Genomic DNA, 27,415 nt, shown 5'->3' with positions numbered 1-27,415 from the left:
GTTTCTTGAGATGGAATCTACTTCTGGTGAAGGTGCCATGAAGATTGTGAATATGACAACAAAGGATTTAGAATATTACATAAGCTTAGTTGATAAAGCAGTGGAAGGTTTTGAGAGGACTGACTCCAATTTTGAAAGAAGTTCTTTTCTTTTTTTTGTTAGTTCACTTATTTTTGGTTTTTATTTGTTTATTTATTTTGGTGAGGAAGATTGGCCCTGAGATAACATCAATTGCCATTCCTCCTCTTTTTGCTTGAGAGAGATTGTCGCTGAGCTAACATCTGTGCCAATCTCCCTCTATTTTGTATGTGGGATGCCACCACAGCGTGGCTTGATGAGCACTGTGTAGGTCCATGCCCAGGATCTGAACCCACCAACCCCGGGTTGCTGAAGCAGAGTATGCAAACTTAACCACTAGGCCACCAGGCCGGCCCCTGAAAGAAGTTCTACTGTGGCTAAAATGCTATCAAACAGCATCACGGGCTGCAGAGAAATTGTTTGTGAAAGGAAGAGTCTATCAATGTGGCAAATTTCATTGTTGGCTTATTTTAAAAATTGCCACAGCCACCCCAACCTTCAAGAACAGCCACCCTGATCAGTCAGCAGCCCTCAACATCGATGCAGACCCTCCCCCATCAAAAAGATCACAACTCGCCGAAGGGTCAGAGGATGGCTAACCTTTCTTAGCAATAAAGTATTTTAAATTATTGTATGTACATTCTTTTTTTAGGCATAATGCTACTGCACACTTAATAGAGTACAGTATAGTGTAAATAAAACTTTTTTTTTTTATTGGCACCTGGGCTAACAACTGTTGCCAATCTTTTTTTTTTTTTTTCTGCTTTATTTCCCCAAGCCCCTGCCCTGTACACAGTTGTATATCTTAGTTGCAGGTGCTTCTAGTTGTGGGATATGGGACGCCGCCTCAACGTGGCCTGATGAGCGGTGCCATGTCCGCGCCCAGGATCCAAACCCTGGGCCGCCACAGCGGAGCACACAAACTTAACCGCTCGGCCACAGAGCCGGCCCCTAAATAAAACTTTTATATGCACTGGGAAACCGAAGAAATCTTGTGACTCACTTTGTTGGAACAGTCATTTTATTGTGGTGTTATGCTTTTGAAACCACAATATTTCCAAGATCTGCCTGTAAAGTTTCAGCTCATAGATTGAGTTCTCTGATCCATTTTGAGTTAATTTTTGCATGTGGTGTGAGGTAGGAGTGTGAGTTTGTTCATTTGCATGTGGAGATCCAGCTGTTGCAGCACAGTGTGTTGAGAAGACTGCTGTTTCCCCCACTGAATAGTTTTGGCTCTCTTGTCAAAAATTAATTGGACATCAAGAGAATGAGGAGAAAAGGCATAGACTAGGAGAAAATATTTCTAAAAGATGTATCTGATAAAGGATTGTTATCCAAAGTATACAAAGAACTCTTAAAAATCAACAATAAGAAAACCAACAACCCAATTAAAAATGTACAAAATATCCAGACAGACACCTCACCAGACAAGATGCACAGTTGGCAAATAAGCCTGTGAAAAGATGCTCCACATCCTCTGTCATAAGGGAATTGCAAACTAAAACAGCAATGAGATACTACTACCCACCTGTTAGAATGGCAAAAATCCAATATACTGACAACACCAAATGTTGTTGAAAATGTGGAGCAAGAGGAACGCTCCTTCATTGCTGGTGGGAATGCAATATGGTACAGCCATTTTGGAAGACACCTTGGCAGTTTCTTACAGAACTAAACATACTTTTACCATATGAATCAACAACCACACTCCTTGGTATTTACCCAAATGAGTTGAAAACTTATGTTCACACAAAAACCTGCACGTGGATGTTTACAGCAGCTTCATTCATAATTACTAAAACTTGGAAGCAACCAAGATGTCCTTCAGTAGGTGAATGGATAAACTCTTGTCCATCCAGACAAGAAATATTACTCGGCACTAAAAAGCAAGAAGCTATCAAGCCATGAAAAGACATAAGATGAGCTAAATGCGTATTACTAAGTGAAAAAGGCCAATCTGAAAAGGCTACATGCTGTGTGATTCGATTACAACTCTGTGACCTTCTGGAAAGTGAAAACTGTGGAGACAGAAGATAGTGGTTGCCGGGGGTTAGTGGGGAGGGAGGGATGAGTAGGTGAAGCACAGAGGATTTTTAGGGCTTACTGTAGTAGTGTGTACACGTCACTATACATTTGTCAAACCCATGGAATGTCCAACACCAAGAGTGAGCCCTAATGTAAACCATGGACTGTAGGTGATAATCTTGTGTCAATGCAGGTTCATCAGTTATAACAAATGTACCAATCTGGTGGGGGATGTTGATAGTGGGGGAGGCCGTGCCTGTGTAGGGACTGAGCGAATATAGGAACTCCACCTTCTACTCAATTTTCTTATAAACCTAAAACTGCTCTGAAAAATGAAGTCTTATTTTTTTAAAAAGCAATTAAGCATAAATTTAGTCTTTCGTTAATTTTTTCCATGATGTTTTCAGCGCACAAGCCTTGCATTTCTTTTCTTAAACTTATTCTAAGTGTGTTTATACATACATTCATTCCTTTTGATGCTATTTAAGCATAATTGTTTTCTTAATTTCGATTCTGGATAGTTCATTGTAGGTGTATAGAAATACAATTGATTTTTGTATATTGATCTTGTGTCCTGCATCTTAACTGGACTTGTTTATTAGTCCTAATATTTTTTGTGTGGACTCTCGGGTTTTCTAACATAAGATCTTGTCATCTGTGGTTACAGATACTTTTACTCCTCCCTTTCCAATCTGGATTCCTTTTATTTCGTGTTCTCACCTAATTGCCATGACCAGAGCCCCCAGTAAAATGTTGGATACAAGTGGTGAGAGGACCTCCCGATGTTGTTACTGAGCAAAGGGAAAGCTTTCAGTCTCTCTCCACTGAGCACAGCAGCCGAGGGGTTTTCGTGGATGGTCTTCGTCAGTTTGAGGGTGGTCCCTTCTAGTCCAGATTTGTTGACTGTTTTTTCTGTGTCTGTTGAGAGGATCTGTGGTTTTTGTCCTTTATTCTATCTGTATGACATATTCCATTGATTCATTTTTCAGAAATCAGTCTGCTTTCAGTTAAGTCAATCTTGCATTCCTGGGATAAATCCTGCTTGGCCCTTTTTACATGTTGCTGGATTCACTTTGCTGGTACTCAGTTGAGCAATCGTGCATCTATATTCATAAAGATGTTGCTCTGTAGTTTTCTTTCCTTGTGATGTCTTTGTTGAGTTTGGTGTCAGGGTGCTCCTGGCTGTGTACGATGAGGTGGGAAGTGTTCTCTCTTCTTCTTGCATTTTTGGTACTTTCTCTTCACTGCATCTCCATGTGTTGCTCAGTGTAACTGCCTTGCTCGCTGGGGTCCAGCACTTGGCCCAGCCATGTCCCTGGAAGTTTACAGTTTACTGCATCAACCACGCTTGGCCACAAGTATCCATTGGATGTTGGCCCCTGTGAAAGGGGTGTGGTGAGAGCCCCTCTCTGCATAGATGAAAAGTCTCTGAAACCCTGCACTCCAGCTCTCAGGTAGCCATCGGTCAGGCCTTGGGGGAGCTCCTGTTACACAACTGCCCAGACCTCTTGGTTGGAAATGCATTTTTCTGGGTTTCTGTGAAGGTGTTTCAGGACAAGGAACATCTGCTCATTTATGTTTAGGCCACACAGGAGCGAGGTGCGGGAGGGGTCACCCCTGCATGAAGTGGGAGCCCATCTGAGAAGCTCCTCAAGACAACGTCAGCCACATACCAGAAGGGAGCAAGGGGCTGGCTAAGGCAGAATGCTCCAAGTGGCGCCATCTGGTCTGGGAGTCCACCACCCTGTCACCAGCCCCCTGAGCCAGACAGCCTGCAGGTGCCCCTAACGTCCTAGCCCACAAACCACATAGAAACCTGACACCATGGAGAGAGTTATGGGGGAAGAGGATGACTGTTTTGGTTTTGCTTTGGTTGGATGGATTGTCCTCATTTTTCTGTGAACAAGTTCATACCCTGTGACACCAGCCTTTCCACATTCAAAGGAGTGGGAAGAGCAGAAGGACACAGACCCCTCAGCTCCAGGAATAAATAAGCCTGAGGGGGTTTGTGATGGTCACATGGTGAGACACGTGATGTGTCTCCGTGATGCAGGGACTGGCGTGGAGCAGATGCTCAGTCCACGACACCTCTCACAGATATCCACAAGTGGGAGCTGCTGTTACGGTCCCCCAGGGTCCTCCAGGCTTGACAGGTGCTCCTGGGCTGGGAGGGGCTGCCATTGGGGTCTGAGGGGCCCTAGGGGTGCCCCAAGCTGGAGGGCTGGAGGTCATCCCCAGGGGTCTGCTTGCCTCCTTTCAGGACACTGTCTGTAGCTGGCAGCTCAGAACAGCCAGCACGAGCTCTGCCAATTCACAGAACACTCCCCACAGCCGGGCGCTCCCTCATCAGTGGGTGAGGGTGGCTTACTGCCATCCCATTGTGCCAGAGGTCAGGGACTGCCCAGGGCCTCTCAGCCACATTCAGACCCTCATCTTACCAGCGTCTTGCCTGAGTCCCACAGCCCCCACACCTCCCAGGGTCGAGGGGCCTGAATGGTGCCCAGCTGGTGGAGTCCGTGTGTTGGGATGAGGAATCAAGGAGGACGTCTGCAGCAGTGGACGAAGAGTGGGCTCCAGACCCCACCCAGACCTGGACCTTAGCCTCCACAGGACTGCCAAGACCACCCTGGTGACCTGGACTAGTCACTTACCTGGTGGCCTGGATTTCCTCATCTGTGAACCGGACACAGTATTACAGCTTAACCAGAACCTGGGGAAGCACTGGTGTTGGCTGCGTGAGGTGTGGGTATGGTGGACTGAGTGCGTGTGTCACCATGACAAAAGGCCAAGCGCTACATCCAGTGCCTTGGGGTTAGGGCAAACCCTCTGGAGCAGAGGGACTGTAGCGGTGACAGCAAGTGAGTCGCAGCAAGTCCTAGGGGGTTGGACTCAGGCGAGAGAAAAGGTGAAGCATCTGGTACCAGGGAGCAGTGGCACCACAGACCTGGCTCTGGAGGCATGGCCAGGCACAGAGCGGGGCTCAGGTCCCAGGGCAGCCACCCTCCAGGCGGGTTGAGTTGATACACCTGCCTGCTGGACCGTGGATGCGGGATGAATGCCTCTGAGGCCAGGTGGCTGCCTGGTCTGCGGCAAGGGCCACAGAGTTGCTCCTGTTCCAGGCCCTGGAGGCCTGGCCCAGTTCCCAGGAAGCTTCGGGTTTCCACCCTGCTCTGGAATCCCAGACCACTGGAGTGGTTCCTAGCCAGGCTCTCTGGGACTGCCCCTCCCCACCCTCAGAGCGCCTCCCAAACACACCTGGAACCAGACTCCCTCCCTTGCCCTGGAGGCATGCCAAAGAGTTCCCCACACTTCCCTGTGGCCTCCTGCCCACCCTGCTGCCAGGCCCTGAGCCTGCCTCAGTCAGCCCTGCAGCTGCCAGTGGTTCCAGGCTTGGGTCCCCAGGGCAGGGTCAGAGCAAGGACTGAAGGCTGGTCAGGACCAAGGAAGCCTGTCACTCCCCTTTGTCTCTTGTAGGTGCCAGCAGGTGGGTTGGTGCTTGTCTCAGCTGCCCACCATGGCCCCGGGGCTGCCCAGCACTGCCAGTGTGGCGCGCTTCTGCCAGAAGCTGAACCGGCTGAAGACACTGGAGGAGCCCACCACAGAGACATCGCTGCGGCGCCACCTGACCACGCTGGACCTGATCCTGCTGGGTGTGGGTGCTACGGTGGGCTTGGGCCTGTACATGCTCACTGGCACCGTGGCCAAGGAGATGGCCGGCCCGGCAGTGCTCGTGTCCTTTGGCGTGGCTGCCATAGCCTCCTTGCTGGCAGCCCTATGCTACGCAGAGTTGGCAGCACGTGTGCCACGCAAGGGCTCTTCCTACCTGTTCACCTATGTGTTCATGGGTGAGCTGTGGGCCTTCCTCGTTGGCTGGATACTGCTCATCCAGTGTATCGTTGGGGCCGCTGCCATGGCCCGCTTCTGGAGCAGCTACCTAGATGCCATCTTCAGCCGCAGCATCAGCAGCTTCACCAAGGCCCATGTGGGCACCTGGCAGGTGCCCTACCTGGCCCAGTACCCAGACTTCCTGGCTGCTGGCATCCTGCTTTTGGCCTCTGCATTTGTGTCCTGTGGAGGTCGTGTCTCTTCCTGGCTCAGCCACACCTTCCTTGCTATCAGCCTGGCCATCATCCTCTTCATCATCATCCTGGGGTTTGTCCTGGCCCACCCGCACAACTGGAGCGCTGAGGAGGGCGGCTTTGCACCCTTTGGTTTCTCTGGCATCATGGCTGGCGCCGCCACCTGCATCTATGGCTTTGTGGGCTTTGTTGCTGTTGCTGTCTCTAGCGAGGAGGCCCGGAACCCAAAGCGATCTGTGCCTATGGCCCTCGCCATCTCGGTTACCCTGGTGGCTGCTGCCAACATCCTTGCCTCAACTGTGCTCACCCTCATGGTGCCCTGGCACAGCCTGGACCCTGACTGGGCACTTCCTGATGCCTTCCACCAGCGGGGCTATAGCTGGGCAGCCTTCATTGTGGTGGCTGGTGCAATCTGCGGTAAGTGGCCCTTCCAGACAAGGTGGGAGGGAACAGGGTGGTGGGGCCCTGCCCTAAGCCTCAAGGGCACACATCTCCAACTGGGCCTGTGCTCCCAGTTGCATCCTGGGCCCAGGAAGGTGCTAATGATTAGACTCTCCACCCGGGCTTGTTGTGAAGGACCTATTCACTGTCCGTCCCAGTTGACACAGAATGTCAGTTCTGAGCATGTGCTTCCAGATCCTTCCAGGCAGAGGGACTCAGCCCTCATCAGATTCTCCAGTGGGTCTGTCACGTAAACTGGGGTGTCCCATTCCTGGGTGGTGAGGGGGAAAAATCCAGCACCCCACATGCACTCAGGCTCACTCTGAGAGCCCAGGCAAACTCATGCCCGTGTTCCCAAGGAGCCACCCATACCCTGGCCCCAAGCAGTGTCCCCTGGTGAGCCTGTCCACCATGCTGACGTCTCTCCCACCCTCTGTCACAGCCATGAACACTGTCCTGCTCAGGTACATCTTTTTCTTGCCACATATCATCTCTGCCATGGCTGCCGATGGGCTCTTCTTCCAGGTGTTTGCCCATGTGTACTCCCGGATGCAGGTGCCCGTGGTGGGCATCCTGGTGTTCGGGTTCCTCATGGCTTTCCTGGCTCTGCTGATCGAACTTGAGGCACTAGTGCAGTTCCGCTGCATCTGTGCACTGCTGACCTACACCTTCGTGGCCACCAGCATTATCATGCTACGCTTCCGAAAGTCCCTGCCAGCCAGTTCTCAGGACCCAGGCAGCCCTCTGGGCACCGAGCAGACCTCAGCCCCTGAGCCCGGGCAGCTGCGACCAGCCCTGAGGCCCTACCTCCGCTTTCTGGATGGGTGCAGGCGTGGAGCCGCTGTGGCTTGGGCCCTCGGTGTCCTGGTGGCCTCGGCCATCACCCTGGACTGCGTGCTGGTCTTTGGGGACTCGGTCCTGCACCTCCCGCCCTGGGGCTACACCCTGCTGCTCCTGCTCAGCTCCGCCACGTTTCTGCTCAGTCTCCTCGTCCTGGGGGCCCACCAGCAGCCGCACCGCCAGGACACCTTTCAGGTACTTCCTCCAGCCAGCACCCACCGCGCTCAGCCCAGCCAGCTCCCTTTGCACCTTCCTCCTCTGCCGTGGCAGGATGCACCAGGGCCGCAGGGCAGGGAGGCCAGTACCCCACACCCCACTCTCTGCATGGCGGGTGGGCCCTTGTCTCTGGAATCTCCAGAGGCAGAGGAAGGCTCTGTGGACTCCAGAGAAATCAGGCCGTGGGCCAGCATCCCTTCCCTGCAGCCCAGCCCAGCCCTTGTCCCCTCAGGTTCCCATGGTGCCCCTGACTCCCGCCCTGAGCATCCTCCTCAACATCTTCCTCATGCTGCAGCTGAGCTACGTGGCCTGGCTGAGCTTCTCCATCTGGCTGCTGATTGGTGAGTGGGGGCCAGGCCGGGACCCCGTGGGGGCTACAGGAAGAGGGCAAGCAGGGTGGCAGTGCTGGGACCTGCCCCTCAGGCTTTTGTCGCCCCTACAGGAATCACGGTGTATTTTGGCTACGGCATCAGGCAGAGCAAGGAGAACCAGCGGGCACGGCTAGGGTTGACGGCCACACGTGGCAACCTGGAAGAGATGGTGCCAGCCGCGCAAACCCCCAGCCAGGCACCGGCCCAGGAGCCCGGCTCCATGGAGCAGCCTGCCAGTCCATGAGGACCACGGGGGGCCTGCTTACTGTCCCCCACATTCTTTGGAGGCCGGAGGGGCTGGCAGCCCCTCTATCCGGGGCAGCTCAGGTGTGTAGGTCTTCCCATGCCTGGGGGTCCCTCAGGACCTCAGCCCAGGTGCTGAGCTTCGAGTCTTTGGGAGTGGGCCATGGCCAGCGCTGGTGTGGTGGACTGTGCCCAGTGCCATCCAGTGTATGACCAAGTCCAGCTACCTGGGCAGGTGGAGTAGTGCGGGCAGGGAAGAAGCTTGAGTCCCAAGGACCCACAGTAATAACTGCTTGGCTCACAGTGTGGCCTACTGTGGTGTTCTTTGTGGCACTGTCCTCATCTGTTCCAGGGACCAAATGCTTGTCCCCAGAAAACAACATTGATGCTGAGGTTCTAGAAGTGGGTGGCCTCAGCCCTGAGTCAGGGTCACGGCCTAGCCTGGGTCCTGGAGTCCTGCACTCAAGCAAGTGCGCTCTGCCCAGCTCAGAGGGGAGCTACACATACCAGGCACAGAGGGGTCCATAAAGGATGAGGCCAGGCACCTCCCAGCCTCCCCACATGTCCCCTCAGGGGCAGATCGAGAGAAAAGAGCCTGGACCCCATTGAGGCAGCCTGGAAAGGGCGGTGGAGTTCTGGGGATCCCTTGGTTTCCCAGTGCTCTCAGAGAGCAGGGCATGTCCTGAGGCCTGCCCCGGATGGAGAGGCCCCCCTGCCCAGTCACATGTGTCTGTCAGGCACAGGCTCACATGTCGCACACGGTCCCCAGGCCGTGCACACACAGTCCCCTGGCCGTGCACCCACGTGCAGACTGAGGCAGCAGCTGTTTCCCAGCCCAGGGCTGCTCACAGCTTCCAGCTGCTTCTCTCACTGCCGCCCCCTCAGGGCTTTGTGACAAAGGCTCAGGGTGGGACAGGTGCGTGCACAAGCACCTGGGCCTACTCCAGGGACCTTCAGCCCACCTCTGATGGTGGGACTCCATCTTGGGGGTCCCTAGGCCTACCCTGCACACCGCGGTCTCCCCAAGGCTGTGCTCTGTCTATCATAGACACCACCACTTCCCCGTTCTTGCCTGTGAGGACCACACAGGAAGCCACTGGCTTTGGCATCTTTATTCCTCAACTCTCTGCAGCCTTAACATCACTTTCTCTGGGCCCCAAGGACACAAGGACACGCGACCCCGCTCCAATAACCAGGCCTCAGGGCCGTGATCTCTCACCCTGGCCCTTCTGAACCCGCCTCCCATGGACACTGCCCTGGGGGTGAGAGGCAGCAGGGACCTCAAGGCTTTGCTGAGGCTCCAGATGCCAGATGATTCCAGATGCTGCCCAGCCTGAGCCCCAGGCCTCCCCTCCCCAGCTTGGCCCATGTCATTCCACGAGCAAGCTGCCAGCATGGCCCTGCTCACCAGGGACCCATGAGAAGGCAGCCCCTTGTCTCCCTGGAGTAGGTACCCCAAATCTTTACCCTGCCTGGGACCCAGAGAGGGCTTGGCTCCTGCAGCCCCATCCCTCCCCTCCTGAGCGTGGGCCCAGGACATGGGAAAATTCTCCAGCAGGCAGGATTCAGGCCCCAGGAGGATTCCAAACCCTGAACCAGGCCAGCCTGCTGGGGCCTCCTTGTCCTCTGTTAGGGACATTCTCTCCAGCCCCTGGTCTCCACCTGGGGTCTTGGTCAAAGCATGGTCCTCATGCATTTGCCTCTGGTGTGGTGTGCAGCTGCCCAGACAAGTTCTTGGGTGTGACCTTGGGCAGCAGTGACATATGTGTCCAGATGTACAGCCTCCCCACCACATGGCTCCCAGGAGCCCAGTGAGCAGGTTGCAGGGTGTTGTGCTGGGGGTACTAAAGAGACATATAGAAGGCCCCAAAGGACCCCATGCCCACCAACAACCCCTCTACCCACCTCTCCATCCCAGCCCTCCACAGCCCAAGGGCTGCCACAAGGAAGGGGTTGGTGCTCATCAGCTGAGAAGGTATGGGCCCAAGGGGGTCCTGTGCCCTTGCCTGGGGTCCTAGAGAGTCGGACCATCTGCCGACTACAGTCCTCATTCCGTGGATGAGGCCCAGAGCTGGGAGGAGCCCTGCCCTAGGAACCCAGTACAGAGCAGCTGTGACATCTCTTGTCAGGCTGCCTTCTCCCTTGCCTGGGACTCTGGCTGTGCCGAGCCCAGTGTGGGACAGCTGAGAGGGCAGGGTCTCTCCCTGTGTTGGGGCTGCCGGCAGGAGGAGGAGGGCTGGGAGCCAGGCAGGGCCAGAGGCTACCCCGCCAGTGTGGTGGACAGCTGGAGAGCAGGGAGCTGCTGGGAACACTGGAGATAGAGCCTGGGAGAGCGTCTCCAGCCCCAGCCCAAGCCGGAGCCCCACTGGACCAGGGCCCTGCTCTGTGGTCCCCAAGCAGCACCTGCCGAGGCAGGCGGGGGAGGGACAGTCTGCCTTGTAGCCGAATGGTGGAATATTCCTCCCACCCACTGCCCTGGTCCTGCAAGGGCTTCATGCCTGAGTCACCTAGGTTGTGCTCCCACCATTTTCTGTCCCCAGCCCCAAATAGCAGAGAAAGGCTGTGGGCCTCAGGAATGAGCCAGCGAGTGGTGTAAGGGCCACTCTGGTAACAGTGTCCAGCTCCCAGCAGTAGCAGTGGGGTCCAGTGCGGGGCCCCCTTTAAGGCACCCAGGCAGCCAGATGTGGGGGTGGGGAAGCTGCCTTTCTGCTCAGGGCTGGCAGTTCCCTTCGGGGCCTTTACCTGCAGATGAGGACAGCAGGGCGGGGCTTCAGCCACCATCCTCCAAAGTATAGACTAGTGTCCAGGCAGGCCCGCAGCCCCCTCCTCATGCTTGGTCCTCATAGAAATGGGCTTCTCCATCCACGCACAACAGCAGCAGGTCACAAAGGAGGTGATCTGGGAGAGGCAGGGCAGACCCATGGCCTGGCCCCCAACCTACCATCCCGTTGCCTCCCAAGCCCTCACCCCAAGACTCACTGTCACCCCAGGGATTGCAGGGGTCGGGGGGCATGTGCTTACCAGCAGCCAAGGGGAGCCATGTTGGCCAGACTCACCACACGCAGCTGAGCGGCTCCAGTGCACAGAGTGATGGTTGTGGGGATGAGCCCAAACTTCCCTGCCTGGGAGAGACCTGAGCTGAGTCTCTGCCTGTGGCTGTCGCACCCTCCCGCTGTCCAACCCCACCCGGCCCAGACTGGCCCCTACCTGCCCAGTGACGAGGATGTGGAAGCAGATCCTGTAGAGCTGAGCAGGCTCCGGGCCTCCACACCTGAGGCCTCCACGCCTGAGGCTTCCCCGCAGTGAGCGGCTGTCCTGGGGCAGGAGAGAGTCTAGTGTCTGCTCTGCCCACTCCTGGGTGGCCTGGCCCTTACAGGCCTCTGCCTTAGTCATCCATTGACTCCACTCCCAGCCTGAGTCATGGGTCTGAGCCTTTTGTCATTGCTGGGGACATAGGGGACAATGAAGGTGAACCTGCCTTTGAGAAGCTCTCTGCTGAGTTGAGGGCGGAAAGGTCCCTAAACAGACACTGGAAGTGGGGTTGGGGGAGGTGGGGCAGGCCTGGGGCTGTGAGCCGGGGAAGACTTCCTGCCGGGAGCCCCTCACACTGGATTCCCAGGGCTCAGGAAGGGGCTCCAGGCAGAGATGGAGGGTGGGGAGAGCACAGAGGGGAGGGGAGCAGGGCATGGGCAGGTCCAGCCCCACAGGGTTGGGGAGGCCAGCAAAGCCAGGCTAGGCAGAGCTCAGAGGGAAGTGTCATGGGCTTCACCTCCAGGCCTGATGGCTGTGTGCACATATGTGTGAGGGTGACGAGGTGACTTAAGGAAGTAGAAGGATGGGGGTTCTGCTTGGGAGACTCAGAGACATGACAATACATGCAGTGCAAGGTCCTTGAGTACATCCTGGATCAGAAAATAAAATTTAGAACTATTATTGTCACAGCTGGGGAAATTTAAATATTAGATTTCTTCTGCCAACGTTAAATTTCCTGAGTGTGACAAGAGGACGGTGGTCACCTGGGGAAGGTCCTGTTTCTCAGGACAGCATTGAGAGGGGTGAATCTCCAGATATCTGCCACTTGCTTTCCAGTGGTTTCCTGTGAAATCTAAATAGATCTGGCTCATTCTGGTGAAACCGGCAAAGAGGCGTTGATCATTAAGTAGCTAGGAACCAAAGGCGGGTTTTTTTTTTTTTGTTTTTTTCTACTTTATCTCCTCACCCCCACCCCCAACCCCCACCCCCACCCCACTACATAGTTGTATATCTTAGTTGCAGGTCCTTCTAATTGTGGGATGTGGCACGCTGCCTCAATGTGGCCTGACGGGCGGTGCCATGTCCGCGCCTAGGATCCAAACCCTGGGCTGCCACAGCAGAGCCCACGAACTTAACCACTCGGCCACGGAGCTGGCCCCCAAAGGTTTTTTAACTTTTTGCAATTACCGATTATAGCTTTTAGCTGTTTAACCCACCCATTGTTAACTGCTGTTTAGGCGATAAGCTAGCTGACTCCCACTAGGTTCCTATACTTTAACATCTCCCTGGAGCCTGGGTACCATGGTAATGGGCTTGTGAGCTGTTCTTCAGCAATTAGAACCCCTTTGTCCACTCAATCCAGGTTGAGACCACCAACTCATCACCTGGGCCCATGCAGATGTCTGATAGGCGACCTTTTGACATCAAGAAGCTGAAGACTCCACCTTCAGATTAGGCTCATGCTGCCATTTTGTGAGCACGCGTCCTCTAAAGAGGCATGGAGTCTGACCACGCTTGCACAGATCATCAATTACGTCTCCTCACCTCCAATCACCTGTCTCCACATTTCAGACCACCTTCCCCCCATCCTATAAATATCACCGAGCCCCTCTTTTCAAGGAAGCGGGTTTGAGACTCCTGCTCTCGCTTCCTTGCATGGCTGCTTTGCCAGTGAACTCTCCTGCAATTGCCTTGTCTCCATGTTCGGCTTTCTGGGCGGTGAGCAGAAATGAACGTGCTGCTGTAACAATTTGGCAAGCCAGCCAGGAGCTAAGTCCAGACGGACCTTTTGGCCCGAGATTCGTCAGCCCCTTGCCAGTGTGGAGAACCCGTGGATGAGTCCAGCAGCTGCCTGGAGCATTTCTCCTGAGACTTCTAGGATTTTTTCCTGGCTTGGCACTACCAACTCCTTTGCACATATTCTCACTTTTCAGTAAAGAGATGGTTTCTTGGTTTGGAAAATGTGTTTTTGGTGAGTAACTTTGGTACAAATGATCGGATTAGTATTTCTTCTTCCTTTGGTCTGACTTCAAAAAAGGAAGCCTTGTTTTGGCAGGAGACACCCTCTATGACTTCCGACAAAGGAAGCCTTGGTCCGGCCTTCATTATGAGGATCTCGGTTTGGGGGATGCTCCATATTAAGGAAGAATTAGAGGAGCCAGTCACAGAAGTTCTCCTGGCTTGGCTTGGCTTGGTTTCAGTTCTAGCTGTGATATACATATACTTTGACCAGCCGTGTCTAAGTTCCAAAACAATGGATAATGCTAATTTCATTCCCACCTGCAGCCCAGGCTGCTTTCTTCAGAATTGGGCAGCTTTCAGTTATGAGTCCAGGAAAAAGAAAAAGATGATATTTTTCCATAACACCATGTGGCCACAATCAGAGAGCTCTTTCAATGTCTAGTCTTAAGAACTTAAGCAAATTTGGAATCTCAGCCTCCTCTCATTGTCTTTCAGATGCTAATCAAAGCCCCGCACTCAGCCCCTACCCCAGGAGCTCTCCTCTGCCTGGTTTCACAGAGTCCGTGCTCCACTCCAGGGAGCTCTCTGCTTTTGGGGCACCTAAGTGACTCCAGGTTGGCCCCTCACTCAGTCGTTTGACTGACAGTCTGGAATCCTGTTTTGTCTCCTGTCAAGAACTTGAGTATCCTAGGTGCCTGCTGAGTCAGCTATGGGGACAGATCTGTAAACTATCCCATAAACTGTCTTGCCTGGGGACTGTTGTTTGTGTGACCCTTATCTGGATAACCTTTGGGAAGAGGCCATGAGGATGAGGCCTCATCCTCTCTCCCTTGTCTGTCTCATTCATCACCTGTTTTCACCAAGTCGAGGTTAAGTTCAGGCTGGACCTGAACAGAACCTAGACCTGTAAGCTTGGAACTTGAAAAACTTTTTGCCAGGGACTTAACTCTCAACCCTAGCCTTGGAACCCACCCCAGCCTGCTCCAGTCCTTTGCGTCTTGCCTCCCTGGCTTGCCTTGTGCTGGCTCAGGTACTAAGCACCTGGGCTGAATGGGACTTGACTAAATCTTATAACTATGTTGATGCCTGCAGTCAGGCTCTGCACCCTTCTCCAGCCCGCTGTCAGTCAGACGCTGATGGTGCTTTGCCACCCTGGGCGATGCCCCCAAGAATCCCGAGAGACTCACCCCTTGGGTACATTTTAACTAATTGGAAACACTTTAAAGTGGATGAGTTATTCCCCCAGAAACTCCTTGGAGGAGAGTCGAGTGGTTGCTCTGTGCCTTTATGATGCAGTTGGACAAGTACATCAACCTATGATGTCATGTGAGTTACAACCCAGCTTCTGAGAAATCAAGAGCAATTATCCTTAGAAAATCCTTCAAGACTGGAAGTGCAGCTCTAGAGGCAGCTCATATTCCACCCGTTCTTTTATCTTAAAAAGGATTATCATCTGCCTCTCCAGGAACTGTTATCTATCCCATCACTAATTCCTAGGACTGAAGGAAAAAAAGGGGAAAAAACGGCCATAAGAGTGCCCTTGCCAAAATCTAGCTGCTTGGAAGTCTTCTCCACAAATGTTAGTAAAAAGCCTAAAACAAAATTTGGATTCATAACTAAGACTTGTTTTACTGTACCTGATTCATAGCAGTAATTTTTAAACAATAGCTGGGGAGACTCAGTGTATATGTGTCTATATGTATGTTGGATATGTGTGATATTTTTATTGCTGAATGGTATGGCCAAAAATTAAGAGCTCAGTTCAATTTGCTTAAAGTAAGCACTTACCTAAATGTTTGTTTTTTTGTTTTATTTTGTTTTTTTTATTTTGTTTAACCTAAATTATTTCTTTTTTAAAAAAAAATATTTTATTTTCTCCTTTTTCTCTCCAAAGCCCCCCAGTACATATTGTATATTCTTAGTTGTGGGTCCTTCTAGTTGTGGCATGTGGGACACCGCCTCACCATGGCTTGATGAGCCATGCCATGTCTGCGCCCAGGATTTGAACTGGCAAAACACTGGGCTGCTGCAGTGGAGCATGTGAACTTAACCACTCGGCCACGGGGCTGGCCCCTAACCTAAATTTTTTCTAAATGTAAAAGAAACTAACCCAAATGCATTGTAAATTAACATGATATAAATTAATCTGTAGTAAATAGAAGCTTATTGAAATGTATTGGTTTGATTAAAATGGACATGTCCTCAGAGTGTCAGCATTGGATAAGGTGCAGACGTACCGCCTGGGTTTACTAGTCAAATAAACCCATGTTACTCCTGTTACAAACTTGTCAGCAAAATAATAGCTCAGAATGATAACTGATTTTGTCTAATGTCTCATGAAGTTCTGTAGGCAATGTAAATAGTTATTGGGAATGAGTAAACTAAATAGATGTGAAAAAGATAAAAGTACTGAGTGAATTTTTTTAAACAATAATTATGCATTATGGAATATGTATTTAAAATAAATTCCAAAATTTTTCTGGTAACTTGAAACTTTGAAGTTTTGCTAGGTGAAATTGAATGATAAAAAACTCGCTGAATATCTGGGTCATTTTCCAAATAAGATAAAATACTGAAACATTATCATTAGACATCTCCAGGTTTATCTACTTTTGGCTTCTTATTACAAAGAAACTAAAAGATGTTTGGGTATATTAGTAAACATGTCTTGTATTTTATTAAAAGATTGTACTATGAAGTAACATGTTTTTAGAAATTATAAAAGGTATTTATAAATTTGCCAAACCACAGAATGCTAATGTAAAAAACAGTTCATAATTGCTTAGTTTTTAGTTTTCACTAAGGTCTGTAAGGGTTGAAAATTCTAATTAGTATGTGTAATTAAAGCTACTAAAAATTAATAAGGAAAAAAGGTTGGTATTCAAGGAAAGTAAGATGTAAGTTTTCAGTAAAGAAGGTATAAAGAATGGAAATGTTTTTATTTGTGGTGTTAAGAAAGATAAATTTTTCCTAAAGTACTAGAAGGGAAAAAGAGAAGGAAGCATGGGACAAATTCTGAATGTAAAAAGAAAGTTACCGAAGGTTTGTGAAAGAGAAATTCTGAAAAGAGCTTTATGCCTGGTCAAGCTGGCTAAGATTAAAGTAAATCCAATTAAGTAATTGGGTTTTAATGTCAAAAATGAGCTGGTGCAAAAATAAAAATTTGGTTTTCTTTCTCAAAAGGATAATTTTCTTGAACTTTTGGCCTGCTCTTGATAAAGAGGTTATAAAACGTTTTTCTTTACTTCTGAGTAAGTCTATCTAAAAGACAGAAAATCTATGTTTTGTTAAAATAATTTCCTATGTTCAGAAATATTGAGGTCTTTCTATTAAGATTTTTTGACTGTTTTAACTGCGTTTGCCCTTGGCTGTTTCTGTTGTCACTTTGACTGAATAGAGTGAGTGTTTCCTATTTGACCAAGTGTTTTAAAACTTTTTATATTTTAACAAGCTCCTCCAACCCCAAATATTAAAATCCTGAATAAACGCTCTCTTTTGACCTGGAAGAAGGAAGAAAATTTCTCTAAGGATTTTCTGAGATTTCTCAAAGAGACTTCCTATGAGGAGGAAGATAATAAACTGGGCTTATTTGGTTTGTTAAATTACATGGGAAGCATTGTCAAATAAGTCAGGATGAACCTTCTGTGGTGGTTTTCTGGGTAAATGTAATTGATATAAATGTTTTAGAAATTATATAACATTCCTAAAGTTCTGATCTATCCTGGTTTTCAGCCATAATTCTAGTTATTATCTTGAAGTGTTGTATGTCACAGAAGTAGGCAAGTTTCTTTGTCAATTGTCCTTTTGAGTCTTTTGTCTTTTGCAGATAGTTACTGTTTTACTCTGATGCTTTTTGCTTTTGCAAATATGTTTCCTCTTCAGAGAAATTCATGGAAAGAATTCAGACACTCACTCTAGAATACAGGCTTCTGGTAAACTTTCTGATTATAAAACTGGACTGGGTAAGAAATTACAGAACCCTAACAGAGGAACTGATGACTTCATAAAGCTGCTAATAGAAGATTAAGATCAAGAATTGATTACACAGGACTGAATGAACTGATGAGGATGATTATAACATAACTTTTCATTTGAGATATTGCTGGGGGGTTTTGATGTTCTGTTTTGTTTCCAGATTTAAGGAAGTCTTTTTCTCTCATGCTAACTATGACATATGAATTTGATAAATTATACCTTTGTAAGCAGATTTGAAGCATTTATTTATTTTTCTCCCTACCTGATCCCTCCAGGATTTGGAAACTCTTAATGAGTGAGTATTGTTTTCATGACAATATAGTTATTTGCATAAGTTCAATAAGGATCTGTTCTCCTTATAACAGGACACAATTGGTTCTATTACCAAGGCATTTACTGGAATGTCATATTTGAGAGAAACATAAAGACTCAGATATGGCAAGACAGCTTTTGAGGAATAAAGGTTGACTTTCTGGCCACTTGGAAGTATTGCCCTGATACCTTGTTTACAGAGATTCCAGCAATCTTTCCCAGTAAGTAAGGAAGGTTACTTATCTAGCAGGAGCCTGGAACCTTGAAATATTTTGGGGGACCTCAAGAAGAGAGGAATCCACCTAAATCTATAAGTATTGCAGTTGAAATCTGATGACAAGTCTTTGGCTTGGCTTTTCTGGCCTTGAGAGGCCTTTAAAGTTCAATCTAAGATTCCTCATTAAAAGTTCCAGCAAAGCAGATTTAAAAGAGCCTATATGATCAATGGCTATTCTTGCTGTACTTATGTAAGTAATTGGGCCAAGTTTATTGAAATTACTTATCTTACAAACTCATCAGTCTTAATTTGGCTATCTTTTATAAAAATGAGGGTGACTTTAGAGAGAAAAACTAAGTTTCAATAAAAACTATAGTACACATTCATGGATAGGCACAACAGGAGATCCCTCAAGATTGAGGATGAACAACAAAAGGGGACACTGATACCAGCTCAACACAAGGTTGACATAAGGGAAGCCATATTGTAGAAAGGAACCATATTATAACTTTGACCTCTGATTAACTAACTCAGACATGGTTTGTAGATTTTATGGCCCCTCCCAACCGTTATAAGTTGATGACTTTTGTCTTTCAAGTTCTTTAGGAATGTGATGCTGCCCAGGCAGAGGCTATGCTGATGGCCATCCTCAATGACAACTGAAAGATCAGGGTATAGGGCGTTGCTCTGGCCTCTGATGCATGTGCAGTAAAACAAGAGACTTATCAGGAACTAAGAGCAGATGCCTCCCCCACCTGAAGATCAGATGGAGGCCCCACTGGATTAGGTCTGTTTTTCAGGGACTGTTAAAATTTGGATTGTCTATACTTCTTATCCTTCTGGTCTGATGCTTGATTATAAAATGTGCCTTTAGATGTTGTTCCAAAACTGTTGAGCAAGGTACCAAATTCTAATAACACAAAATGTCAACATGAAGCCAGGAACAAGAGAATATTTCCAAATGAGTGCTAAACAGTTTCATTCCTCTAACCCAGATCTATGCCCCAATTCAGCAGGAAATGGCTAGATTGGTCGTCGCCCCAAATCTCTCAAGAATGAGGACTACCATAGAATAGGAGGGACTGAAACCAGCAAACAGTTAGCCATTGACGATTAAGCAGTTAGGAACTGAAGAGTTTTTTCCTTTTTCCAATTACCGATTATAGCTTTTAGCTGTTTAACCCGCCCATTGTTAACTGTGCTGTTTAGGCGATAAGCTAGCTGACTCCCACTAGGCTCCTATAGTTAACATCTCCCTGGAGCCTGGGTCACCATGGTAATGGGTGTTTGAACTGTTCTTCAGCTATTAGAACCCTTTTGTCCACTCCAGGCTGGGTGAGACCACCAACTCATCACCTCGGCCTGCGCAGACGTCTGATAGGTGACCTTTTGATGTCAAGAGGCTAAAAACTCCACCCTCAGATCCTGCTCACGCTGCCATTTTGTGAACACGTGTCCTGTGAAGAGGCGTGGAGTCTGACCACGCTTGCACAGATCATCAATTACCTCACCTCTCCTCCCCTCCAATCACCTGTCTCCACATTTCAGACCACCTTCCCCCCATCAATAAATGTCCCTGAGCCCCTCTTGTCAGGAAAGTGAATTTGAGGCTCATGCTCTTGCTTCCTCACATGGCTGCTTTGTGATTAGACCTTCTCTCTACTGCAATCTCGTCATCTCAGAGTTTAGCTTTTTAGGTGGCAGGCAAAAACGAACATAGTGTGGTAAGGCTAGAGAGGGAGAGAGAAAGCAAATGGGGTAAAATGCTAAAAAACATAATCACAAAAGCTGGTGAATACAGATGAAGGCAATATGAGTTTTCATGGTACTAATATTTGAAGTTTTCTATAGATTCTTATAATTTTTTGGATAAAACCTTAAGAGAAAAGCTTAAAAAAAAAAAACCCCTGTGCGATGGAGGCAGGGCGGAGTGGAGGAGGGGCTGGGGTGAGGGGTCCCAGCTGCAGCAGGGTGAGGGGACAGATGGAGTGGAGGCCAAAGGGCTCAGGAGGGAGGCTGGACGGAGGCTGTGCTGGGGGATCTGGAGCTGAGAGACCCCCTCCTGCGCTAGGACCACCCCCCCCCCCCCCCCGCACACACAGCAGAGCATCCAGAGGGATGGGCCAGGCTGTGGTCTGTCCTGGCCGCCACAAGAGGACAGGTTGGAGAGGGCCTGGCTGAGGTGCCGCCGGCAGGCAGGAGGGCCGCACCTGAGGTTGTAGCTCCTCTCCTGCAGCTGGAGGGAGTCATGGGGCCAGTAGTTGGAGCCCCCAGCGTCCAGGTCACAATCCCAGTGGACGTGGATGCCACAGCGCTGCCCTGCACACAGTGCATCACTGCTCCACCAGCACGTGGGCCCCGGACCCTCTCCATGAGCCCTCCTGCAGCCCTGCCCCCCACAGACCCACCAGCAATACCAGGTCCTCAAAGACCCCTCCAGCTGTGTCCACGAGGTCCCCGATGTGGAACACAGGGCAGCAGGGGCTGAGACGTGGGTCATGGCAACAGCACTTGAAATAGGTGGTGTCCTAGGTCTCCAAGGTGTTGGACCTGAGAGGGGGTGGGGCTGGAGGGGTTGGGCCAGGCAGGGGACAAGGATGATCTGGGGCCAGCCCGAACCCACCGTGCTTACTTGGAGAAGTTGAACTTGCTGAAGGTGCCTGTTTTTGATGAACAGCTTGAAGTTCTCAGCCTGGATAATCAAGGGCTTCCTGCAGGTGGGAGAGGTAATGGGAAGGCTGTGCTGGTCCTGGGACCCTGTGCTGGGTGTTGGGGTCACTTACACAGGCACCGTGTCACTCTCCATGGGGCACTATCCCCGGATCGCACAGGTCCCGTAGGTCCAATTGAATATCACATAGTGACCCGTTTTTGTGCCTTGAAAATACAAGACAAATTCCATGCCCTCCAATCCCCACAGGGCCTGGAAAGGGAGTGGGCAGGGGGCTCTTGGCAGAAATAAGAGAGGCAGAGCCACCACTGAGCCTGGACACAGGAGCCCCCAAGGTCCCAGCCCAGCCCCCTGAACCCCCACCCAGTGGAGGCGCTGGAAGACAGGGTCCACAGTTACCGTGGCTGTGCGTCCCCGTCTCCCCTTCAGGACAGTCCTCGTCAGACTAGCAGGTGCCCAGTGGAATGGAAGGGGCTGAGGTGGTGAGAGAGCAGAGCTGTCCAGGCCCAGGAGGCCTCCCCTGTGTGACCCGCCCTGCAGTCCACCGGGACCAGCCCCTTCCCTGCTTAGCCCCCAGGTTCCCTGATTTTGGGGCACATGGCAAAGCTGTAGGGTGCAGATAAAAGGAGGTGCTCAGATGGGGAGGGTGAGCAGCCCCCCAGCCAGATAGGGGCACAGTGCTGTCTCCCAAGGCAGAGCAAGACTCCTTCCCTCCTGACAGTTCTGTCCCCGGGGGAGCAGAAGTGACTCCTCCAGGCCCAGCTCCTCTGGTCCAATTCAGATGACAGAATAGGGAAGATGGAGGGACTCTGGGAGGGTGAGCTCATGCCGGGGTGGAGGTGCTGGGTGTGGCACACAAAGGGCGGGACCCTCATCAGAGGGGTCCGTAGGGAAGTGGACCCCACACACTGGCCAAGGGACCATAGGCCAGTCCCTTCCTGGCTTGTTCTGCTGTAAACAGGGACATTAGTGCCTGCACAGGGTCACAGATTTCTGGGCATCAGCCAAGAGGGGGCAGGGGTGAGCTCTCTGGGAGTCTCAGACCCCGGAGAGGAAGCGCCCTTAAGCATCGGGCACTGGCACAGACATGGCTCTGCCAGGCGGAGGGTGGACGCCACTGTCCAGGGCCCCTGGCTCAGGGGCAGCAGGAGGAACCCAGCACCGGGATGGCAGGAAGGGCTGGGGACTCGGAGAAGCCAAATGAGACGGTGGGACTTTGTTGGGGTGGAACTTTGAGAAGTGGCATGGGACAGAGTGGGGCCACCTGCTCTGCCTCACTGTCCCTATGTCCTGAGTCTGCCCTCCTCTCCACCCAGGCTGGGCCACCATCTCCTCTGACAGGACCCCATGGTGACCAGCATGGGCCCCGCCTCTGCCCTCATCCACCTCCCTCCAGCAACCCGCGTGGTCCATCCCAATGCACAGACTGTCGCGCCCCTCCCCTGAGCCCATCTGTGGCTCCGCTGCTGCTGGATCCACTTCAGCTCCTGAGAGCGGCTCACAGGGCCCTGTGACCCAGGGCGACCCCGTTCCTGGCCCAGTCCACATCTAGGGACAACCCTACTCAGTGCAGGGAGCCCTGGAGGGGCCTCATCTCACACAGCTCGGGGTCTTTACCCACACAGCCCCCTCTGCCTGGACATCCTCAAGATCCCCCTCCAGCCTCACACCCTGCAGGAACCCTTCCCGAGGCCCTGGGTTGGCTGACGTGCCTCCCTGGGTCACCCAGCTGCAGCTTCTGCCCCCCTCGCAGGACGGCCACCTTGGCGGTGCTGTCTGTGCAGGAGCTCCGTGAGGTGGGGAGGGTGGAGTTTTGCAAGCCTGGTCTGGGGGAGGTTTGACAGGTGTTTGCTGGAGGCTGTGACACCACAAGGACACTGCTTGTGCTGGGAGGAACCAGATGATCAGGCCCCTGAGAGGAGCTGGCAGGAACTCCGCTATTCTCAGGAAGCCGGCTTGTCAGATCTGACGGATTACCCAGCCCTGGCAGTTTCAAGGGAAGGGCCAGAAGCCCAGACAGGGGCAGAAGGGGTCACAGAATTCCAGAAAACACAGACTCATGGCCCCAGCACAATTTCAGGACAGTCTACAAGCCGAACATTAACTAGACATCTCTGAGCATTTAGAAAGGGAAGGACGTCGTGTGTATTTCCTAACGTCAGCACATCCTCTGTGCACGTGCCTCACTTTGTGGATGGAGCCAACAAAAGACATGTGGCACCCCAGCCACGGTAGTGGGACCAACAACCAGGAGTCAGGGGACAGGTGGACACACAGTTACCCGGCAGCCCAGCAAGCGATTCAGTGTTGGACTCAATTAAACAAAGATGTCACCGTGGAGGCAGGCTTCCAGGGCTGTGTCCTGGGTCCCAACTGTTCACACAAAATCCACAACTGGGGAACCTCACAGAGAACAACAGTGGAAGCATCCAGAAGCCCACTGCTCAGGGGTGCAGAGTCCCATCACCCACAGGCTGGAGGCCTTGGGTCAGTGACTCAGCCTGGCTGAGCCTCAGTCTTCTCCTCTTCAATGGGGCCTGCAGTAATTCCTGCCAGGCAGGGTGCTTGTGAGATGAAATGAAATGATTCAGGAAAGGTCTCAGCTCAGAGCAGGGGCTACAGCAGCACATGCTGAGCCTCAGGCACCTGGGAAGGAGAAGGGGGGACACGGCTGTGACCCAGGGCTGGCAGAGGAACCAGGGAAGTGCTGGGAGGCTCCCAGGCAGCCTGACCTCTGGCCATCTGCCCTGAACTCCTTCTGGCATCACAAGGAACTTAGTCACCAGGAAGAGCACTTTCTCTCGCTGGACGGCAGGGGTCAGGGTTGGCCCTTGTTGGCTCCTCCATGGGAGAGTCCAGAAGCTGGCAGCTGGGTTTGGGAGGGAAGAGGTCCTGCCCCATCGAGTCATCCACCCTGTGCCTGAGGGAAACGCCTCCAGTGAGGTGAGTTGAGGCTGAGACAGGAGGCTGACTGGGTTTCTGGCCATTTCTAAGCCCTTTTCCAACTCTTTGAGGCAAGTTTTTTTCTCTAGTCACTCTCATTCACTCAAACCAGAATTTTCCACGACCTTCCCGCTCTAGGCACTGAAGATCCAGAGCTAAATGGGGCCAGGCGCCAGCCCAGGCTAGTGGGGAGGTGGACCCCTCATTGCACGCATGGCCGGGGGCCAGGGGAGCAGGTGGTAAGCTCTGCCCGGGAAAAGGCAGGGGCTGTGTGGAAGGGTGGCTGGCACCATGTGCTGCCTGTGACACCTCTGCACATGTCGGGGACGCACACCCAGGAAGGGAGGGGAGGGCTGGGCAGAGGGCAGCGGGGGTGGCAGCAGTCAGGATCTGCAGGGACTTGGTGGCCACCATCATGGAAAGGGAGCCTCCAAGGGTGGCAAGCAAGGGCTGGCAGGTTCTGATGGTGTCACCTGTGAAAGCTCAGCCTGACCTCTGCATGGAGCACACCTGGGGGCCACAGGAAGACCACAGGGACAGTGGGGGCAGCAGGGAAACCGTCACAGATGGAATGGAGGGGAGGAGGGCCAGGGAGGTGTCAAGCCGGGTCCAGCTTTGGCACTGCGGACATCATGGCCTCAGTGGATGAAAAGAGCCCCCCCTGGGAGAGGGAGAGGGTTCCCTTGGACGAGGTGGGTGTGCACCAGGAGGTGGCTATGCTGGGGCAGGTGTCCCCGGGGTACAGTGTGGGCATCAGCAGAACAGAGGAAATGGGGGCTGTGGAGGATCTGGGTGGAGGGAGGAGGGGCAGGAAGGCAGCATGGGGCGGGCAGAGGAGGAGCCAGCCCACAGGGCCCAGGGCAGGGAGGGAGCATTCAGGAGCTCCAGGCCCTGCCCCCTGCCCCACCCCTCCCTCAAGCTCAAGCCTTGAGGCCCCAGACCCTCCACTCTTCCAGATGCCCCTTTGTAAATGCAGTCCCTCTGGCCCCGCTTCCTGGCCCATCCCCTTGTCCACCTGGAAACCTCTTACACATCCCCAAGAGCCTGTCCAGGGCTACTCCTCGTTCAGGCCCTTCCTGAGCCTGGCCCTGTGACAGTGCCAGCACACCCTCTGGCATCACATCCCCTCTTGCACACACTCACTGCAGGGGTGGGATCAAGGGTCAGCACCTGGGAGCAGCACCCAAGCACTCACCTGTGGCAGCTTCACAAAGTCGCCACGTCTCATAGCTGGTTCCCAAACTCCTTTTCTGGGTCACAGAAACCCCTTGAGTTTGGTGATGATGGGAAACCTGGGGGTCCAGGTCCTGCTCCTGGTAGCATTTTTTGGTGAGGAGGGCCCACCTGGAGAGGAGGCGATGGGCAGTGTGGCCTGTCCCCTGCACACAGCAGCAGCAGAGCTGGCCCTGCCCACTCAGCCCGTACACACCCTATAGGCTCCCAGCACAGCGTTCAGGCCCCACCTCTTCTCCAGCCTCATTTCCACCCAAACACCCTGCACAGGCCAGACATTTGGGCCATGCATTGGAAAGCCCTGCACTCAGACTGAGCTGCCCACCTCCTCCCTCACCAGCCTCACCCTCCCTTGCCCTGGCCACACCAGCTCCTCCTCAAAGGCTCCCTTGACCAAGCACAGCTGGTGGCCTTTCTCAGGGACCTCAGGGCTGGAGCTCTCACAGGAGTCAGGGACTACCTCCTGCCCTCCTGGGGCCTCCTGGGCAGGGCGAGACCATCCTGCTCTGTGCCCAGAGCCCAGCACGGGGCTGGGGACAAGACCCAGAAAGAGGGCAGGTGGACGCACAGGAGGACACAAGCACACGGCTTGCTCTTGTCCCTGCTGGCCTCTAGACAGACAGAGATCCTTCCTTCTGCCCCTACCCTGTCCAACATGCCCCCTCCACCACCACCAGCCCGGCCCCTGGAGAGTCAGACCCCCAACCCTCAGCCCAGCAGGACCAGTCAGGGTCCCTCAGCCAACCCACCCAGGAGCCATTCTCTCACCCACCACGCAGACCAGGACCCCGAGCTGCAGCAGCCTCTGCAGGGTGCCCACCCGCCAGTTCTTGGTCATCACATACTTCTCAGTTTTGTAATCCAGAAGCCCCCAGCCTGTCCCCGCCCCTGGGGAGCCCCTGCTCTCAGCTCCTGCTGGCTGCTGGGAGCAGGAGTCAGCACAGCAGCTGCAGCCCCAGCTGAACAGGAGGCAAAGCAGGGCCCCAGGCCAGCAGCGTTAAAGGGACACTCGGGGCAGGGTCCAGCCCCACCCCAGCCCTGGGCTCAGTCCAAACCCCCAGCTGCCCTGGGCCTCCCTTCTCCCTACACTCCCTCTGCTGGGCCCTGGGGCATAAACAGGAGCAGCCCCTCTCCCCTGCCCAGTGACCTCACTTCCTTGGGGCTGAGGGCATGACGGGATTATAGGTACTCTGAGAGGGTGGCACGGGGGTGGCAGAGCCCAGAGGAGGGGCCAAGGAAAGCTTCAGGAAGAAGGGCCCTCTGAGCTGACACTGCAGCTTCTGAAGCTCAACAAGCGAAGCTGGGGAGGGATGTTCCTGGAGGAGGAAGCCGCACATCCGACGCTAGAGCAGGAGAGAGAACTGGGACCCACAGAGAGAGAGCATGACTCTGGCTCCAGAGAGGAGGGTGGCTGGCTCTGCAAGGTCTCCCAGGCCCTCCTGTGGGATGCTCCTGCAGAGCTGCCCCAACCCCAAGCGCAGGGACTAAGCACAGCTCTGAAGTTAGGCAGGGTCCCCAGTCCGCGGAAGGGGGTCGCTGCTGGACCCACGTGGACTGCAGGGGGAACAAGCTCCCGCAAGGCGTCCAGCCCTGCACCTGGCTGGTGGCACACGCCCTTCTGAGTGGTGGCCAGGAGCGGGCTCAAGGTCAGCGCAGGCCAGCGGCGGGTCCGCAGCGACCAACAGCCCAGGGTTGCCCAGGCGACCGCCACGGGGAGCTCGTCTCTACTGGCTGCGGGGGATGCCTGTTCGCTACCCGCCACACTCGATTGGTCCATGTGCCCCGCGGGTCCGCCCACATCTCCGGATGCACTCTACTTGCCACCTGGTTCAGTCCCAGCCTCAGTGCCCGTGACTGTTAAATGGGCGGAACCATGAGGGTCCCTGCGAGAGGTCCGGGGAGAGGGAAGAGCGAGAGGAGGATGCGGCAGCCGCTGGGCGTCCTGCAGGGGTCCCGGGGGCTGAGGGGGGTTTGGACGTGGACTCCGACTCTGACCTGCAGACAGGAGGTGCCCGGGCAGGGGGCTCAGGTCTGTCTCCTCACCTTGGGGGCTTCTAGGCAGGGGAGGAGGGAGCAGGCTGGGGCCGAGGGGGCAGGGGACCCATGTCCAGCAGAGAGCACATCCCTCCATGGGACACCTGCAGGGCAGCCAGTGGCCCCTCCAGCCCCATGCCCTCCCGGAAACACTCTTGGCAGCAGCAGTTGTTCCACCATCAGAACACGCTTCCAGAATGATGTTAAAGTGCAAAAACCCAGCCAAACAGTCTAAGGAGGGGTGTCCCACCCCTTCCTGAAATGGGATCAGGGCTGGGTTTTCCCAACCGACAGGAAAACTAAGCTAATGGATGTATGGAACTTAGAGAAGGAATAATTGAAGGAAAATTAAAAGTGTTCAGTTTATGTGTTTCCTATTCTGAACTGATCTAACAGATTCATCTTGCTCAAAAGAGTAATTGTAAAAATACATTTGGTGATAAAAGTTCATGAATAAGTGGAGCCGTTTACACGGGATGGGAGAGAGGAATCGGGAGGACTCCATCATAAGGGACCTGCACTA

The 27,415-nt window shown here is 52.8% G+C and overlaps 1 protein-coding gene across 4 annotated transcripts in view; it reads left to right on the top strand.

Moving 5' to 3' along the window:
- Window positions 1–16,540, top strand: part of LOC106837167 (cationic amino acid transporter 4-like) — a 31,800-nt gene extending 15,260 nt beyond the window's left edge. Inside the window, exons 2-6 of one of the 4 annotated variants that reach the window (XM_044775414.2) lie at window positions 5,578–6,599; window positions 7,066–7,658; window positions 7,912–8,020; window positions 8,122–8,377; window positions 12,909–16,540. In XM_044775414.2, coding sequence (XP_044631349.2) covers window positions 5,618–6,599; window positions 7,066–7,658; window positions 7,912–8,020; window positions 8,122–8,294 — 1,857 coding nt within the window. In that variant the 5' untranslated portion in view covers window positions 5,578–5,617 and the 3' untranslated portion in view covers window positions 8,295–8,377; window positions 12,909–16,540. The other 3 variants (XM_070516509.1, XM_070516510.1, XM_044775413.2) reach the window with 3 other exon arrangements.
- The last annotated feature ends 10,875 nt before the right edge of the window (window positions 16,541–27,415 follow it).

The sequence above is a fragment of the Equus asinus genome, chromosome 8 (assembly GCF_041296235.1).
Source record: "Equus asinus isolate D_3611 breed Donkey chromosome 8, EquAss-T2T_v2, whole genome shotgun sequence".
NCBI classification, from domain to species: Eukaryota; Metazoa; Chordata; class Mammalia; order Perissodactyla; family Equidae; genus Equus; species Equus asinus.
The sequence above is the reverse complement of the archived record's forward strand: the minus strand, read 5'-3'. Positions and strand labels throughout refer to the sequence as shown.